We start from the raw sequence: 17,065 nt of genomic DNA, 5'->3' as shown, positions 1-17,065 counted from the left end.
TTCTTATAACTGGTCACATTTACTCCTGGACACATTTGAAATATAAATCAAATGTTAATTATATCTTTGTATATCTTTTAAAAGCTGTCTTGCTAAAATGTTACAGGTGTTTTTGTGAACCAGAAAGCTGAATAACTGATTGAAAGTTGTGAGATTGTGAGATCTGAACAGGAAATATAGGATATGTGATATTTTGTGTTCAAAATCATGTTTTTGCCAATCATAATGATTAAGAATATTTGTACAAACCATCATTGTTAAACTCATCTATACGTAGTCGCTGTGTCAGCCAGAGATCTGTCATGTAATATTCAAAACTCTAAGCATGGCCGTGTGGTAGGAGTGTCCAAAAAAGTACCCCAACCCCACCCATTGGTGCCCTACAATTTCAAATGAAGTTAACTAGTTCCCAAAGACTGAGGGAGATAAGCAAGCGAGCAGAGGACCAGACTACGCTGTCTTTCCTCAGACGTCCTGCATGATCTGTGCAGTGGTGTGAATCCACTCACCTGATAAACAAGAGACTCAATACATCACTTGTAGGTAAGTTCTTCCATACAGTGCCAGAAAAAGTGTCTCACAACACATCACCTGGCTTTGTACTCACAAATATATTTTTTGTGTTTAGATTAAGAAGAGAGTATTTCTTTAAATGGATTTAATACTTTGATATTTGCCAAATATTTCATATACTTCTGATGTGTAGTTTTATGTTTGTAAGTTTTGTTATGGTCTAGATCTTAGTGTCCAGACAGCCTAAAAGGAAAACAATTTAATCCATCAATTAACATATAAATCAATAAATAAATGTGTGTACTGTTTGCAATATATTTTATAAAATTGAATACATATAAATGGGCAATTATTATTTGCTATTATAACCAGCACATTTTAAAACAGTGTTGAAGATCATTCAATGAGCAAGTTACTGCTTATTATATTTAAGAGACTATACTGCAACAATAATTTAGTACAAAGAAAATGAAAAATGTGACCAGAATCAGTTGTTACTTTTTAGTAAAAATATACCAATTATGTTTTTCTCCATTTTATTACTTTATTACTTTGTACATGTATTGTAATTGTTTTAATATACATATTAAAATAAAAATAATGATAGTAACATAGTATTGCTATTATTAAAATACAAATTTTATATATAACATTTTAAGGGTATTAATATTAAACTAATAGAACTACTTTAAAAGCAAACGCATATTTCTCCAAAGTACACGTAACTGCCAGTGCCTTCACAGTTGAAACGGCTCATTCACACTTTGATTCAATTTTTGTTCAACATTGTTCAACTGATTGCACAGCATTATGCTAATATGCAGAAAATGGACTGAATTTTATCTGACATTTTCAGTATGTGCATTCATTACAGACTTATAATGATAAGCTACAGTTATCAGGAGAATAGGATGCTATTCATAATTACTCAACTAGATTACTCAACAGTAATTTCTTCCATTATATCCCTTTGTCAAATATGATTATGTGAATATTTGTGAATATATTTTATGTTATAGTTTAAGTTACAATGTCTGAGTGTGTTTAATTTAATTAAACTTAAATTTAGACTTCAAGTGAATAAATGATCAAATAAATAAGTTCATAAATAAACACACATAATGCCTTGAATGCATAAAGTGCCAGTGAAAGTTAAAGTGGAAAGGCTTTCTTTATCAGTGCAATAAAGACTAAAGCTCTAAGATGATTTATTTAATAATATTTGTTTCTGATAATGATCTATTTTTTTTCACTACTTTCTGTGCTTACATTTTGTTTGACATTCTAATAAAAAAAAAAACGTAGTTTTAAATGTAATAAAATTTGATGCTTCTAGAGCAAAAATAAAAGTTGTTTTTTTTTTCAGGACAAATATATAATCAATACTGATCTTGTTCAACAGTTAATCTGTTTTTCAAATGCAATGCTATGGTCTTTCTGTTAATCTTTTAATAGTCAATTCCCCTAAGGGAGTAAACGTTGTTGTGAGCTAATGCTAGCTGTTATGAATGTACATGCTGATGTATTTTTAGTGCTGACTTTTTGCTACAGTCAAATGAGAACCTTTTAAAAGGGAAGTGTGACCGGCCGTACTGTCTAGATACCTTAATAAAGTATTGTTTGGACCATGGAGGTCTACAATACCCGTCTAGCTATCTGTTAGCATTCCCATCCATATTCATGGCAGTTGATCATTTAACAAGAATTGAGAAAAATGTTTGTATAGAATGCTGAATGCATTCATTTATATTATTACATGTTAACATTAAAAATGCAATCATCATTTAAAAAATGTGCTCAATTTCAAATAAATTAATAATCTTTCCTATACCGTAAATAGATGGTATGCAAGTCTGAATTTTATTTTTCCCACATGAAAGATGGAGAACTCATCCGAGCAGTCCCGTTGGCTGTCCCCCGGCCTGATTAGTCCAGACCCACTGGCAAACTACACCACAGAGCCTGGTTTACTGCCACCCAGCGAAGATGATGAGGCTTTCTACTCCAACTCTGAGACTGACTTACTGCCATCATATTATTCCACGAGCGGACAGAGTCGAGCCTCATCATCTTACAGACACAGTCCAGGTGAGTTCCTCACTGCTGCAGTTTCTGCATCACTAGCATCACAATGGCATTGCAAATATAATAAAAGATTAGTAGGATTTATATGAAGACATACAACCATTTACTGTGTTCCACACCACCATTCTTAGTAAATAAAGATTCCAAAAAGGGTTTGTCACAGTAATGCCATAGAAGAACCATTTTAGGCTCCCCAAAGAACCTTGCAATGAACAGTTGAACAATTTTAAGAGTCTGAAGAACCTTTGTGCAATGAAAAGGCTCCAAAGATATTAAAGGTTCCTCATCAAACCATAGATACCAGTTAAGAACCTTTATTAATAAGAATGTAAAGGGGTAGCTCATCCAAAAATTAAAAGTATGTCATCATTAATCCACGGAACACAATGTCTCATTGTTTTTTGCCCATACAACGAAGGTCAGTGGTGTCAAGTGTTGTTCAATTGTTACTGGAAAGACAAAAAGTTAAAAACATATTTCACTTTCACTAAAAGCATGAATACTATGCTATACTAATGCTTTTTACTAATTTTATTCATTTGAAATAGTTCGCCAAGTCTACTCCTCTCCATCAATTCTGGGAAACATCCAGTGGCTGGACAACTCTGGTGGTCACTCTCTAAACTCCTCGTACAACCCCACATCCACTGTCTGGGCAAGCAGTCCATTCACAAAGACGCCTCTACACCCTCACACCTCCACGTCCATCTACCCCAACAGCGTTACCCCATCTTTCACTTCCCCCAAAGATGGCTTCCCTTCCCCGAGCCACGATGGGAAAGAAAGTCCCAGGCTTCAGGAAGTCCTGAAAGCTGAGCGTCTGAGTCCCATGGGTGGAAGCGGAAGCAGCTTTCTCAATCTGAGTTCAGCTGCTGGAGGTGTGTATGGTCCTTCTTCGCACATGCTGGGTCCATATGGGTCGTACATGACCACATCACAAGACTATAGTTCAGCGGCCCTCTATTCTTCCGTGGGACCCTGGATGAGCCCTTCATCATACTCACCCAAACTTTGTAACAAGATGAGACTTTCGCCACCAGGTATGTAAATCTCCTCTAGAATCTATTGAGAATTTTAAAATCATGGATGATTTGGCATAATAATTACTGCTGAATTTGGCAGAGGCACGTGAATGTGTAAATTGTGGTGCCACTGCCACCCCTCTGTGGCGTCGAGATGGGACGGGCCACTACCTCTGTAATGCTTGCGGACTGTACCATAAGATGAACGGCCAGAACAGACCCCTCATCAGACCAAAAAAGAGGCTGGTATGTAAAACTATGTAAAAATATATATATTTATATAACATTTGCACAGTACACATTGTTTCAGAAAATCATGCTATTAATGTTTATTATATTTTAATATATTCATGCCTTCATGCCAAGTTGCATTTAGTTGCCTATTAAAGGTTGATGATAATAAACTTACATTTTGCAACAATATAAGAAACCAAGCAGATAAGATTTGATATAGTATGCATCGCTTTTACAGAAATATACTGTATTTCTGCAGATAAAGTTGAACAAACTTATATATCCAACTTTATATATATATATATATATATATATATATATATATATATATATATATATATATATACATATATATATATATATATAGCTTTATGTGAGCATACTGTATGTACTGTATGCAGTAAAGTAAGAGCCAACTTTTTATATATCGCTGAGAAATAATATATTTATAATAATAATAAATAAAATAATAATTTTCGAAGGGTTTAAAAATAACATAGCCGAGATTTTCTATATAGTATTTACTGCATTACTGTGTACTGTATGTATCCAAGTAAAGCTGAATATACTGTAGCCTACTTATAGTAGTTTTGTCATTTTTTTTATTCATCATGAATGTCTTTAAATTGAGTTATTAATTCATTATCTGGGGTTCATATAGAGTTTAGTGACAATACACTTTGCATCTGTGTCAGATTGTGAGCAAACGTGCTGGAACGCAGTGCGCCAACTGCCACACGAGCACTACAACACTATGGAGACGCAATGCCAGCGGCGAGCCTGTATGCAATGCCTGCGGCCTCTATTTTAAACTGCACAATGTGAGTTCACTCATTCATACTACATTCATCAGAAGGAATGCCAAACCTGAAATCTCCGCTATGTCTTTCTGCAGGTCAACAGGCCTTTAACTATGAAGAAGGACGGTATACAGACGCGGAATCGCAAGGTGTCTAATAGAAACAAGAAGGGCAAAAAGAGTGCTGCTTCAGAGGTTTACCCTGACATGTCTCACATGGGCGCTCCTGATGAGCATGTAGGACACTACTCTCTGAATCCAGGACCCCTCCTGTCCTACAGTCACACCCCCCACCTACTGACCCCTTCCAGCTTGCACTCCTCTCCAACTTTGCCCTACACCCACCACCCAAACTCTGGCATGGTGCCCACACTAGTGTGAAGGAAATTTGTATAGGACCATAATGAGGCATGTACATTACGCTGTATCTATAGTTAACACATTTCTTATATAAATGCATTCCATCACATTTTTTAAGTAAAAAGAAAATGCGTTAAAGCTGCTCCATAAGAGGCGCATTCTAACAGCTTGTCACTGATTTGATGTTGTCTTGTAGTTTGAATAGTAGAACAGTAAAACTAAAACTGTCAGCTATATTATAATGACAAATGTAAATATTTATGATTTATGGCTTATTGTATGTGCTAGAATCATACTAGAGTTCTTTTAAGATGTTCAATAAATGTCTTATAATTAAATGTTTTGAGGTTGAAAGAAATTACTATATATATATATATATACACACTGTATATAGACACACACACCTTTAATGTGACCATTTTCAATTTTTCTATGTGGTAATGGTTTTTATTTATTGCCAACTGTTTTAGACCTTGTGGTTTGGACTTCATGTCATTCCAGCCATGCAATAATAGTGTCATTGTCCATTCATTCACTCTGCAGAGGCTTTGACAATTGATCTGCTTTTGGAGCATGAACATGCAAATGAAACACTTTCCATAAAGCTGGCGGAGGGTGAAAAAACATTTAACCAAGGTTCCACTTGAGCCAGGTCCTAAATTTAGCTCAGACGGAAAAACTGTTATATCTGTATCCAAAACGCAACTGCATGTTCAGGTGCTGGCAAAATAAATGCACCTGCACAGAATTCTCACAGAGAACACAAGAACCGAGATATACTGAAAAACTATCAAACTGTATCCATATACACATACTGTCATAGTATGTACAGGATTTGTCTGTTAATTAAGTATTTTCAGTAGTGAAAATTAATTATATCATATTTAATATGAATTAATTCCTGGACATACTACAGTGACCTTTGACCTGTGTGTTCTGTGACCTACACATACAAAAAAAGACAAATAATTCACTCAATTGTTACCACTTAGCATTTACACTCGATAACCGTTCTGCAAGGTGTTGGGACAGTTCAGTTTAGACTGCTGTGAAAGTGATACCTTATCATATTCATAACATTCTCAACTCCTCAGCATCTCCAGAAATCACATTTACTGTCCTTTAACCACACGATCCACTTCCAAATAACAAGACTGAAAATGTTAAAAGCATCTCTGAAATTTAAATCAACATTAATTTATCATTAATACACTGAAAGCATTGGCATTAACATGGAATCTGTTTAGTTTCTGTTTTTTTTTTTTTTTTTTTTTTTGTATATTTGCAGTTTAGAGGAAAATTGCAACTATAACTCAAGCACAAGCTATTTTTGTTCCCCAGCAAAGCCTTAAAATAAACTCGTATATTTTATGGATACATTAATACAAAAACGGCATAATTATTTGCATACTTGCATATACAAGGGGCAAATCATTGCATGATTGATCATTAGTCATGTGCAAAAGAGATGAAGGTTCACTTCTCAAGGGGAATCGTGAATATCTGCGGACACCACCTGATCCTGACCCCTGGTTGCCCTGTTATTTAGAAAAGCCACAATTTGCAAAGGCTTGCACAAACTGCCAGACGTTCAATCTTGAATAGACTTTTGCAGTTTCATATCCATAAAACATTGATGTGCAAATATTAAGAGTTTGATTAATAAAAACAGACTTAAAATATACAGTGTTTCCATAAAAGATGTTTGAAACGTTGAACTAACAAACTGTGACTGGCAGGTGGGCATTTATTAAGTTTTTTAGTTTTGTCCTCACTTAGTTTATCGGCTGGGACGGCCAGCCATGTATTGGGGAAATGGTGACAAATGACTGTAAGAGATTAGCAACCACAGGACCAGCCGAGCAAATACAAAACAACATCTGTTACAGTCCATGTGCCTCGGTCTCTCCTTGCTCACTACAACACTTGCTAATAAAAAACCCCTATGTTAAATACCAAATGTTTTATAAAAATTCTACTGAATCAGTGCACATTACATATTTTCTATAAACATCTTGAGCAACCATGCCCTCCATGAATGCAATAGCACCATAATACCTTTCAAAATTGTATAAAAGTGCGAAAACTACATTTAGCATTAGCATCACCATAACCATCACCATCAACAGGTTTTAGGACTTTTGTAGATGAAAGTTTTTAGTCGACTTAGCAAGATGCTGTTGCCATAAACGTTGTGTAAATTATAATCTGTATTAATGAATGACATTGATCTTATAGACAGTGACCTCTAAGGGCAGTGTGGTGTCAGTACAATAGTCAAGATAAAGGTTACAATCGAGTTCTCAAATAAAGCAAAATAAATATATAAAACAATATAAATAGTATAAGAGAATGTTTATTTGATGAGATTCTAATACTAATTGAACACAACCAATTGCTCTGATGCTCATGTTTGTATTACAGCACCTGCTTTCACATTCCACTGAAATAGTGGTCTGCGTGTTATAATTTTATTTATACTATAAAAGAATAATCATTGAATTGTGAATTCTTTACAAAAAAAAAAATCCAAGCACTTGACTGTAAATTACACTTTTTTTATTTGATCAAAAAAACAATAGACCTATCAATTTTGTTACAAATCCAACAAGTAAATGATTAAATACAGAAAACAGTATACAAAAAAAAAAAAAAAAAAACCTCAACAATGACTATGGATTGGTTTGAACAAAATAAACAGTATACAGTATATTATTTTTTCTGCTTTTCTGACGGCAGAATTGTTTGAGAGTAAACAGTACGTTCAGTAAAACTGTATAACTCATCCAACTTTACACGTTTTACTCCGTTCATATAATAACGTTAAATGTCAGCCAAATGTGAGGTAAAAGCTCTGACCCAAAATCTGGGCATGGATAGATAGAAGAGAAAGGGGACGGTCACTTTAAGTCATCATCTACCAAGCAACCCAACCTTCTTCCCCTTTACATCGAATCGTCCTGCTGGTCTGCAGTGGCTCTCTTCAGAAGGCATGCTGCCTGACCAGGTCGCCTCGTCAGGACTGGAACTAGAAACGGAGCCATCTAGACTTTTTGGCCCAAGTCTGGGAGAACTTCTGCTACCCCTGACATCTCTTTCAGAACGGAAGCTCTCTCGCAGCAATGCCTCTTTTGTGTGGGACTGAACTACTGAAGGCCTTAACGCCGCAGTTTGTTGATTAAGATTTTCACTAGGCATCACCTCCGGCTCTGAATCACTGTCAGAGTCAATGGCAATAGGTTCTGAGGATGATCCAGGGCATGGCTTGAAGGCACAGTTGCTTTGACTACTTTGTCCAGTGTTTAATGGCTGCTTTTTCCCCTTGAAGTCTGAAGAGAAACCAACAGGAGACTTCAGCCTGAATCTTGAGGTCCTTGAGAATCCGCTTTTTTCGTCGTCGTTGACTTCAAACAGCCAGCTGGTATCAAAGCTCATGTCATGCTTGAGCTGGCTTACGGCCCGCATGTTAAAACCTAGCAACACTGCAGGTTTGCGGGAGACAAAGTCTCGGTCACATGAGCGTCGATGGTTGGCAAAATGGCTCGAGACATCGGACTTCCACAACCAAAGGCTTGCAGCAAGTTTCTCGATCTCCCGTTGGGAAGGGTAGGGATGCCGATTGAAATAAGCTGTAAGGAAAGCTTTGCGTGCTTCATAGGATTCGTCGCCATGACCTTTCGGATCCAATGCCAACACGACTGGCTCCTCTGGCTTCTCAGCAAAGACTGTAGGGTAATAGCTAGACTGGTCCACCATCTTCCTTCTCTTGGGGTCAGATGCATCTGGGGTGACTAACTCATGTTTGAGAGACCCAGCTCCAGTTGAACGCAGTCCAGGTGTGATGGGCTTGGTGCCTTTAGGGGTTTGGCAAACACCTCGGCAGTGCACCAAATGGAGCGTGATCGTGGAAGCAGTCATGTTGCTAGTGTACACTCCCAGGCAGTGGATGCACTTGTAAGTTAGTTTTTTCTCTACAGGGTGCAACGTTTGGAGTACTTGATGACGATCCCGTAAATGATGGGCTAGGGCGTCCGAGATGGGACCTTTGAGAATAGTGAAGCATAGCGGGCAGAGTGTCTTCCCAACTTCTTTCTTTTGCGACACCGAAGACTGGGACATGTTTCGGACCACAGAATCACTTTGAGTATCTGGCTGCTTTGTAGCCATCTTTGCAGGCTTTGCCATGGCGCTGTTTTGTGGTGGTTGATTGGCAGCTGAAGAGGCTTCAGGGTTCTCCTTCATGTTGTAGGTGGTTATAATAAGCTGAACATTTTTGGGGCTTCCCTGTTGAAGTGTGAGATCGAATGTAAGAGGAGAACCAGTTGGCGGATCCCCTGGCTCATTGGGGTGCGCCAGTCGTTTGTGTGCTACAATTTTCTCAACTTCGTGAAACGTGGAATGGCACTGGGGGCACGATAGCCCATGCACTAGCATATGGTTCAACAAAGAGTCGCTCGGTAGGTAACGGTTACAGTATAGACACTTGCTTGTAAAGTTGTGAATTTTCATGATGTATTTAGCCATCGCCCTCACCTTCTCCGCCTGATGTTCCTTTTCAAAGTGAGCACTATATGTGCTTTCAGGGAAAAGTTCATTGCAGATGGTGCAAATCTTCCACTTTTGTGTTTGTGAGGTGTTCAGAGCATTGGCTGAAGCTTTCTTGGCCTGCAGTGACGTCAACGTGGCAGCAGCAGGATGCACGGATGAAGAGAGAGGTAGACTCTTCAACGAGGGGGAGAAAGCAGCCGACTGGGCATTAAGATGTGTAGCACCATGTACTCCAAAGCTGCCCAGGTGTTTTCCTGTGTGTGACTGAGAGACCGCACCAGAAACAAAAGCTTTATCAGGTAGTGTTACGCGTACTGGGTGACCAAGCATGGAGTTGCCTGCAAGGGTTTGCTTGAAATGGTTGCCGACAGGTAACCCCACCATTTTTGGCACATTGAAGCGATTCATTTGAGGTGTTTGAGGACGCACACCAGGAGTGATTGCAACGCCTCTTTGGATTAAGTTCGCCTGGGGCCTCTGCACTATGACATTGGTGTGCCCAATCATAGCGGTGACTTGATGGCCAATGCGCTCATGAAACTCAATGACGTGCTGCACCAGTGCTTCATAAGAACGAGGTGTAAAGTGGCAGCTCTTGCAGTGAATCCCATGACTGTTGCCAGGGGCCTCTACACTGTTTTCTTGCTTCTCTGAGTTTTTTCCCAGGTAAGGTGTAGTTACATGCTGGAAGTGTTCCCTGTAGATATGCCTGCGCACCACATTGTACAGTCTATCTCGATAGGTGCACTTCTTGCAGTAGTACACCGGGAGCTCCTTTCGATCACCCAACAAGGGCTTGTCTACCCGCATACCGTCCCGAACCCCAATTGGTGCTCCGTGAGGGCCAGCGAAACCCTGACGCACAATATTGTGAGGCATATGGAAGAGCCTGACATGGGTCTCCAGTGTCCTCTTGTTCCCACTGTATGTGCAATATGAGCAATTAAGAAGGATCTTGCTCTCAAAGTCTTCTCTGTGAACATTGCGGAAGTGGTTTTTGTAGGCAGAGAAGTACTTGGAGGCAAACGGGCAATCTGAGCAGCAAAACTGCTTTGTTCTGTAGTCCTGCAACATTTGAAAACAAAGCAAATTACAAAATGTTTACGCAATGCAAAATATTTTGCTTTGAGGACTTTTGCTGCAGTGGCTATGGGCGACATACCTGTGACTTTGTCCAAGATGGATCCCACAAACAAATGTCAAGGTAAAATTGTTTCATGTAAGAATCACTGGGGCTAAGATCTTTGTAGTCCTACAGGAAAATGGACAGAAAATAACATTAACGAAGCAAAGTTTCAGTTATGCATTATCACACAAGTTGTGTTATGATGTTGTATTTGATATTCAATATGACTTGGAAACACAATAATAATTCAAGAAGAGTTACCTCCACATGCTCTTTGCAGTAGTCAAGCCCAATGTCACTCAGCAGTCTCTTGACTTTTTTCCTGGCCTTTCTCAGCCGAGTGAGGTTATTCACTGGAAGCTGAAACATCTCTTCTAAGAAAAGAAGGATTTTAGTAAAGCTTTCAGTTGTTAGTGTTTCAATAAACGATTACTATTTATGCTGTGCAGACAAATTTTGACTTATGCACTTGCAATATAAATGTAGTATCATGCAAAAGCAGTAGTTTTCAGTTATTAATACCATTGTAGAAATGCTCTAGTTGCAGTCAGCCATGATTAACTTATTCCACAAGTGTAAGTGTTCAAAACAGAGGGGCTACAGGGATAAACATGAGCAGTAATCTGCTGGTCATGTGATTTCAACATATAGGGCCCCAGCTTTCATTAGCCTCGTGAGAGCGTACATCACATTAAACAATTTTAAAGGAATAGTAAAAAAAAAAAGTTAAAATAAGATATATCATCACTTACTGACTTAAATGTCGCTCCAATTCAATAAAATTTTTGTTCATCTTTGAAACATGAATAAAGGCATTTTTCTTAAATCTGAGATTTCTGTCTCTTTATTGAAAGTACATTATATTAAAACTTTGATGCTTCAAAATCATAATTAAGAGTTTGTAAAAGTAACTCAAATCAATCAAACGGTTTATCCAAGTCTTCTGAATAGACACAATTGCTTTATATGATGAACAGACATCAAATATGGTAAGTGAACCTTGATTCAAACATGAAAACCAATGAGGTTTGTTCTTGACATATTAGCATGTTTGAGCATCCACAAGAACCAGTGAGGTTTGTTCTCAAGTGTCTATCGAGTATAGGTGAGCTTCTTTTTACCATATTTTCTGTGCTCTTTGTATGTGCATTTTTCTTAAGTTTCAGGTGAACTGACTTTCAGTGGACGAACAAAATAAAACAATACAAAAAAAATTAAACATAAAAGTCTTATGGGTTTGGAAGAACATGAGAGTGAGTAAATGACAGACATGATTTTCTTTTTGAGGTGAACAAACCATTATTCCATTAAACAATTTTACACTTTTTAATTAATAATACATTAATTAATTAAGAAACATGTTAAAAAAACAATCAGTATGCAATTGTGCATACATTCACCAAATGAAAAATACAACTGAAACATCTTCCACAAGCATTAAACAACTGTTTTAAAAAGTTCACTTATCTTTTCTGCAGTTCACTTCTGTTCTAGTTTATGGTACAAACCCATCTTAAAGTGTCATTGTGCACTCCAAATACTGTTTTGTAAACAACAAATACATTTAAATGTAAATGTACAGTTATTATAAAAGTGATGTTAGTGCTTTCAGCTTGTCATTGGACTTAACATCCTCATCCTTGGGCACACAGTAAGTCAATGACGATCAGTTATGCTAAATGAACCACACTACACCCAGCTCTCTAGGGTCAATGGTGTGAAAGAGTTTGCAAAATGTAAACAAACCTCCATTATACAACTCTGACTCCTGAAACAAAACGCATGCATGCATCCCTGCAACTGGGAAGGCTGATCATATGAATGCCACTCCACTAGACAACAATACAGGCCACAGCAGGCCTTTTTAATGGTCTCAACAAAATACCCCTTTTATTTTAACAGGTTACGCTGGCGTTGCCCTGCCCACCACGTACCAACTTTCCAATGGGAGGGAAATACTTGAAATGTATAATTTCATTTTAAAACGAACTTAGTTTAGCGATAACAAGGCAATTGATACTCTATGCACATATATGCAGTTAGCACGTTAGCTTAGCCACACGGGATACTTGATGTGCTCACTGAACTCCACACAAAAGCACCGATGACAGAGAGAGAAATGCAGACGTTTTTAAAGACACATTACCTGCCTTTCTTCACAGTCTTGCATGGAATTCCCTTCAAGAGAATTGCTTTCAGGCCAAAATAATAGTTAGGATGAGAGGCCAGATACAGATGGAGGTTTATTCGGCAGATGCTGCAGTCCTTCGCGCCGCTGCCGCCGTTGGATTTCGGCAACTCATCCTGAGAATCCGCACTATGTGTCTTCAGCTGGATTTATACAGACTACAGGGCAGCTTCTGTCTACTCCATGGGTTTGTTCTTTAATGCAAGATTTGGATAGGCTGTTATGTCAATTCATTACAAGCACGGGGCACAGAACAGACTTTTTCTCTCAGCACTGTTCCGTTCCTCACACCAGCCCAGCCTGTTCAAAATGGCGGACGGTTGCAAACGGAAATGACATTTGTTCAAAAGTTGAAAAGGGGCCATACTGATGTCTGGAGACCATTCATCACCGCCACACAAGTCTAACCAAGTATGTTCAAGTCGTTGGTTCACGAAAGAATCGCAGCTTTTGTTCTTGAATTAGTTATAATCGTTAGGGTTTACACTTCAACTGAGAGTATGATATTGTGTTAGTGTTACGATTAGTGCTGGTCCAGACATCAGCGGTGATGGTGGTGGTAGGGTCAAATATACACGACTACTGTCATATATCTGCCAGCCCAACACTAAAACAAATTATGATTAAAATAGCTGTAACTGTAATTGAGCATGAACTTGAAACAAAGTGGTTTCTGTGTTTTCAGAATCACTCAATGTTCACACTTGCTCATACATATTCAGGATTGAAGGCACCTAAACTAATAATTTAAAGTTGACATTAAATTAAAATTCACCCTATTTTCTAAACGCATGTTATTGATCTTATTGTGTATGTCTATGTTCACAATAAATGTTTTATTTATTTTTTTAAGTTTGACCTGGTAACACTTTTCTCTGCTGATGTGTGCCAGACTTCTCTAATCATTTAGTTCAGTTCTTAAACCATGCCTGGAGAATCGTATTTAAGCTTGCATTCAGATCTGCCTCCATGATCCATCCAATCAACAACCAATGTATAAAAACAAATCATTGTCCTACTTTTATTTCTTTTTCATTATTGTTTCACTCAACAATCTGTTGCTACTTTCATTTCATCACAAATATAAGGATAAACTAGTGACGATAACATATTGGATGACCACTAATCTGAATATTGTAATATTGAATATGTCCCTGTAAATAGTGTATTGTGCTTACACCTCTTCTAATGGAGAACCAACCCTATAAGCAGATATGAAACTATATATACCGTATATATAATAAGTGTTTGTGTTTATATTTTTCATTATATCATGTTAACATACTGGAAGATTTACATGGTATATGGAGAAAAAATATTGCACATCCTTCACCTAAATCTACTATATATATATATATATATATATATATATATATATATATATATATATATATAATGTAATGTAATTATACCTATACTGAATTAATCCACTGGTTTCATCACTTCCAAATTAACAACATGGGGTCCAGTCATCACCACCTTTGAAAGAGTATGATAGTCCAGGTAAAGCACACTGCATCCATTCACTTGGCACTAGCGTACCTAAGCAAGATTGGAGCTGATATTGGATTCAAAATTTTCATTGTGTAAGCAACTTTGTTTGTATTTACATGTTATAATCACCTTAATTCCTGCTGCCACAGCAGGGCTTCCAGGATCCACAGCCTGAAACAAGATGATTTTCCTCATACTACAGAGCCCCAGCCTAGGGCATCACCTAGGATCTTTAATTATAAAACTCACATAAACAATCTGTAGTTCAAGGTTCTTTGTGTGGCCAGCTAATCATGATGTATGCATAACTTAAAGATAGAGATAGAAATAACAGGTCCTCACAAGTTACATGTTTTTTCAGCACTGTCAAAAATAATACACAATTTATCAGTCACTACATTAGAAACTGATAGATTTATGTCACTACATTTTTTGCATAGACTTTTGGAATGCCTTTTCTTTTGGAAGATAAAGATTATGCCTGTAATAGATTTTCAAAAGCATGCAAATGCTTTCCTATAACCTGATGTAGGATTGTACAAATTGCAAGGGCAGTGGTAAGGGAAGCAGTGAATGGGTATCCATGTGAACTATGCTGCTGGTGGGTCAAACTTCCACGTCATCCATTTTTAGGCACTTTTAAATCTTAAGTTGTTTGAGCTGGAATTAGAAATAAGAATTATGATTTAGAAAAGTTTATACATGGGTTTACACTACCATTTGAATGTTTGGGTTTATGCTCAGCATGGCTGACTTTATTTAATCAAATCTACAATAAAACAGTAATATTGTAAAAAAAAAAAAAAATTGCTAAATTTGAAATTTCTATTTGATTATATTTTGAAATGTAATTTATTCCTGTGATGGCAAAGCTGAATTTTCACCAGCCTTTACTATGGTTTTTGGTGTCACATGATCCTTCAGAAATCATTCTAATTTGCTTAATGGGTGCTCAAGTAATATTTCTTATAATTATCACTGTTGGAAACAATTGTGCTGCTTAATGTTTTTTATTTATTTATTTTTTTTACAGTTTCTTTTTTGTCACTTTTCCTGCATCTTTGTTGAATAAAATTTGTTCCAAAAAGATAATACTGACCCGGTTATATAATATTAGTACTTACAAATATATATCAGTCATTTGCTCAAATGGTTATGTTGGCCTAATGGTGCTCTTGTATTAAGTTTTGTCATGTCAGGGGATCCATGAATAGTTGGGGTTATGAAAGGGGCCTTTGGTGAAACATTAAATAATGAGAAACCCTAAGTTAAGGATCTGGGTTGCTGAAACAAAGGTTGCAGGTTACATGTATGGGTGAGTTACTGAGCTCATTATGCTGTGCTTTGAGCAAGGCACTTAACCTCACCTTGCTTTATTACTCCAGAGGGGCTGACCTCTGTCTTAATTGGGCCATTCGCCTAAGCACCATCTCAAGCTCTAACACACCAGCACTGAAATATATTTGTTGTATTTGAGATGATTTAGCTAGATAAAAAGTAACTGATGTCCTCACATGGAAGAGTTTTGTGCAGTGTGAAGAGGCTGTCAGCCTGGTCTTATTGGCTTTGGTGTGTTTTACATTAAACCTCTTCATTCTGTCTCATGCAACAGTTCAGAAAGACAGCGCCACCAGCGAAAGTTAATGCAGAATTGATACAGCAGCCCACTGTCAAAGAAGTGGTGCTTCTGAGAGACTGCAGAGTGAAACAGCAAGACAAAACTTGAAATAGAAAATTCACTGCAGATATAATGTTACCTGAAGAGGTCATCGCTTTATGCACGGGTATGTTGCATTAGATTAAATGAATAGGTAGTGCATTTAGACCTGGTAAATGGTGAAATAAAACACACACTATTTTACTCTTACTATGCTGAATGATACCATGCTCTAGTAGGGAATTGCAGAGATCTAGTAATTGCTGTCGACTCTCTATTTACCTGTTCTGTAACAGCCAATCAATTAACATGTAACCAGGGAAAGAATGTTCATAAGCCACTCCCTTTTGCTGTCTCAGCTGTAAGATGGAGTCTCTGCTTGTAATCAGACTTTTAAAAAGCAACAGATACATTTTTGGTGCATGAATTCTGAAAAACATGTTTGAAAGAGACTAATAATAAACTAATAATGAAAATACTTCTACAGAATTTATGACTGTAGGTAAATGTTAATTTCTACATTTACAAATACACTACCGTTCAAAAGTTTGGGTTTTGAAAGAAGTCTCATATGCACCAAGGTACAGTAAAAACATTAATATTGTGAAATTATTATTATTACAATTATTACTATTTAAAATAACTGTTTTCTTGTGGTGTTTGTAATTTATTCATGTGATGATGACCAAATAAAATTTTCTGAAGTCATTTTAATATGCTGCTTTGGTGTACAATAAATATTTCTTAGTAATGTTGAAAACATTGCTTAATAGTTTGTGAAAGCCATTATAAATTTATTTCAGGTTTCTTTGATGAATATAAAGTTCAAAAACAACAGCATTTATTTGAAATATAATTATCTTTTTTTTTTGTAACATTAGAAATGTATTTACTGTCACTTTACTGCCAATGGCATCCTTTCTGAATAAAAGTTTTAATTCCTCAACTTACTGACCTCAAACTTTTTTTTCTCTTTACATTTCAAGTTATAGAAATTAATAGTAAAGTTCTCAAGATAACATCTGAACAGGCTGAAGGT

The 17,065-nt window shown here is 37.0% G+C and overlaps 2 protein-coding genes and 1 pseudogene across 4 annotated transcripts; 1 reads left to right on the top strand and 2 right to left on the bottom strand.

The window, feature by feature from the left end:
* Window positions 1-391: 391 nt before the first annotated feature.
* On the top strand, window positions 392-5,371 carry LOC113095918 (GATA-binding factor 1-B). Its single transcript, XM_026261256.1, has 6 exons — window positions 392-543; window positions 2,394-2,601; window positions 3,147-3,638; window positions 3,721-3,866; window positions 4,550-4,675; window positions 4,750-5,371. Exons 2-6 carry the CDS (start codon window positions 2,394-2,396, stop codon window positions 5,032-5,034), a joined length of 1,257 nt encoding a protein of 418 aa, XP_026117041.1. The 5' UTR covers window positions 392-543; the 3' UTR covers window positions 5,035-5,371.
* Window positions 5,372-7,603: 2,232 nt separating this feature from the next.
* Window positions 7,604-13,205, bottom strand: LOC113095884 (activity-dependent neuroprotector homeobox protein-like). 3 transcript variants are annotated; one of them, XM_026261196.1, is made up of 4 exons: window positions 12,834-13,205; window positions 10,949-11,061; window positions 10,724-10,813; window positions 7,604-10,626 (listed from the first exon to the last, which is right to left on the bottom strand). In XM_026261196.1, the coding sequence occupies exons 2-4, from the start codon at window positions 11,054-11,056 to the stop codon at window positions 7,927-7,929; spliced, it is 2,898 nt and encodes a 965-aa protein (XP_026116981.1). In that variant the 5' UTR covers window positions 11,057-11,061; window positions 12,834-13,205; the 3' UTR covers window positions 7,604-7,926. The 3 variants fall into 3 exon arrangements, with proteins under 3 accessions (XP_026116981.1, XP_026116984.1, XP_026116983.1); XM_026261199.1 differs by having other exon boundaries at window positions 10,949-11,058; XM_026261198.1 differs by having other exon boundaries at window positions 12,838-13,205.
* Window positions 13,206-14,297: 1,092 nt separating this feature from the next.
* LOC113095910 (DEP domain-containing mTOR-interacting protein-like) lies at window positions 14,298-16,439 on the bottom strand (annotated as a pseudogene).
* Window positions 16,440-17,065: the final 626 nt, after the last annotated feature.

The sequence above is a fragment of the Carassius auratus genome, unplaced genomic scaffold (genome assembly GCF_003368295.1).
Source record: "Carassius auratus strain Wakin unplaced genomic scaffold, ASM336829v1 scaf_tig00215808, whole genome shotgun sequence".
In the NCBI taxonomy this organism is placed as follows: Eukaryota; Metazoa; Chordata; class Actinopteri; order Cypriniformes; family Cyprinidae; genus Carassius; species Carassius auratus.
This window is presented reverse-complemented; position numbering and strand designations above follow the sequence as displayed.

What these genes read in the sequence shown, in the direction of transcription:
- LOC113095918 (XM_026261256.1), top strand. Translation starts at nt 2,394, where the DNA reads ATGGAGAACTCATCCGAGCAGTCCCGTTGGCTGTCCCCCGGCCTGATT. An exon ending in GATGAGACTTTCGCCACCAG is followed by an intron (nt 3,639 to 3,720) that starts GTATGTAAATCT and finishes TGAATTTGGCAG; the next exon opens with AGGCACGTGAATGTGTAAAT. An exon ending in TCTATTTTAAACTGCACAAT is followed by an intron (nt 4,676 to 4,749) that starts GTGAGTTCACTC and finishes GTCTTTCTGCAG; the next exon opens with GTCAACAGGCCTTTAACTAT.
- LOC113095884 (XM_026261196.1), bottom strand. Translation starts at nt 11,056, where the DNA reads ATGTTTCAGCTTCCAGTGAATAACCTCACTCGGCTGAGAAAGGCCAGG. An exon ending in ACTGCAAAGAGCATGTGGAG is followed by an intron (nt 10,814 to 10,948) that starts GTAACTCTTCTT and finishes ATTTTCCTGTAG; the next exon opens with GACTACAAAGATCTTAGCCC. An exon ending in CATCTTGGACAAAGTCACAG is followed by an intron (nt 10,627 to 10,723) that starts GTATGTCGCCCA and finishes CAAATGTTGCAG; the next exon opens with GACTACAGAACAAAGCAGTT.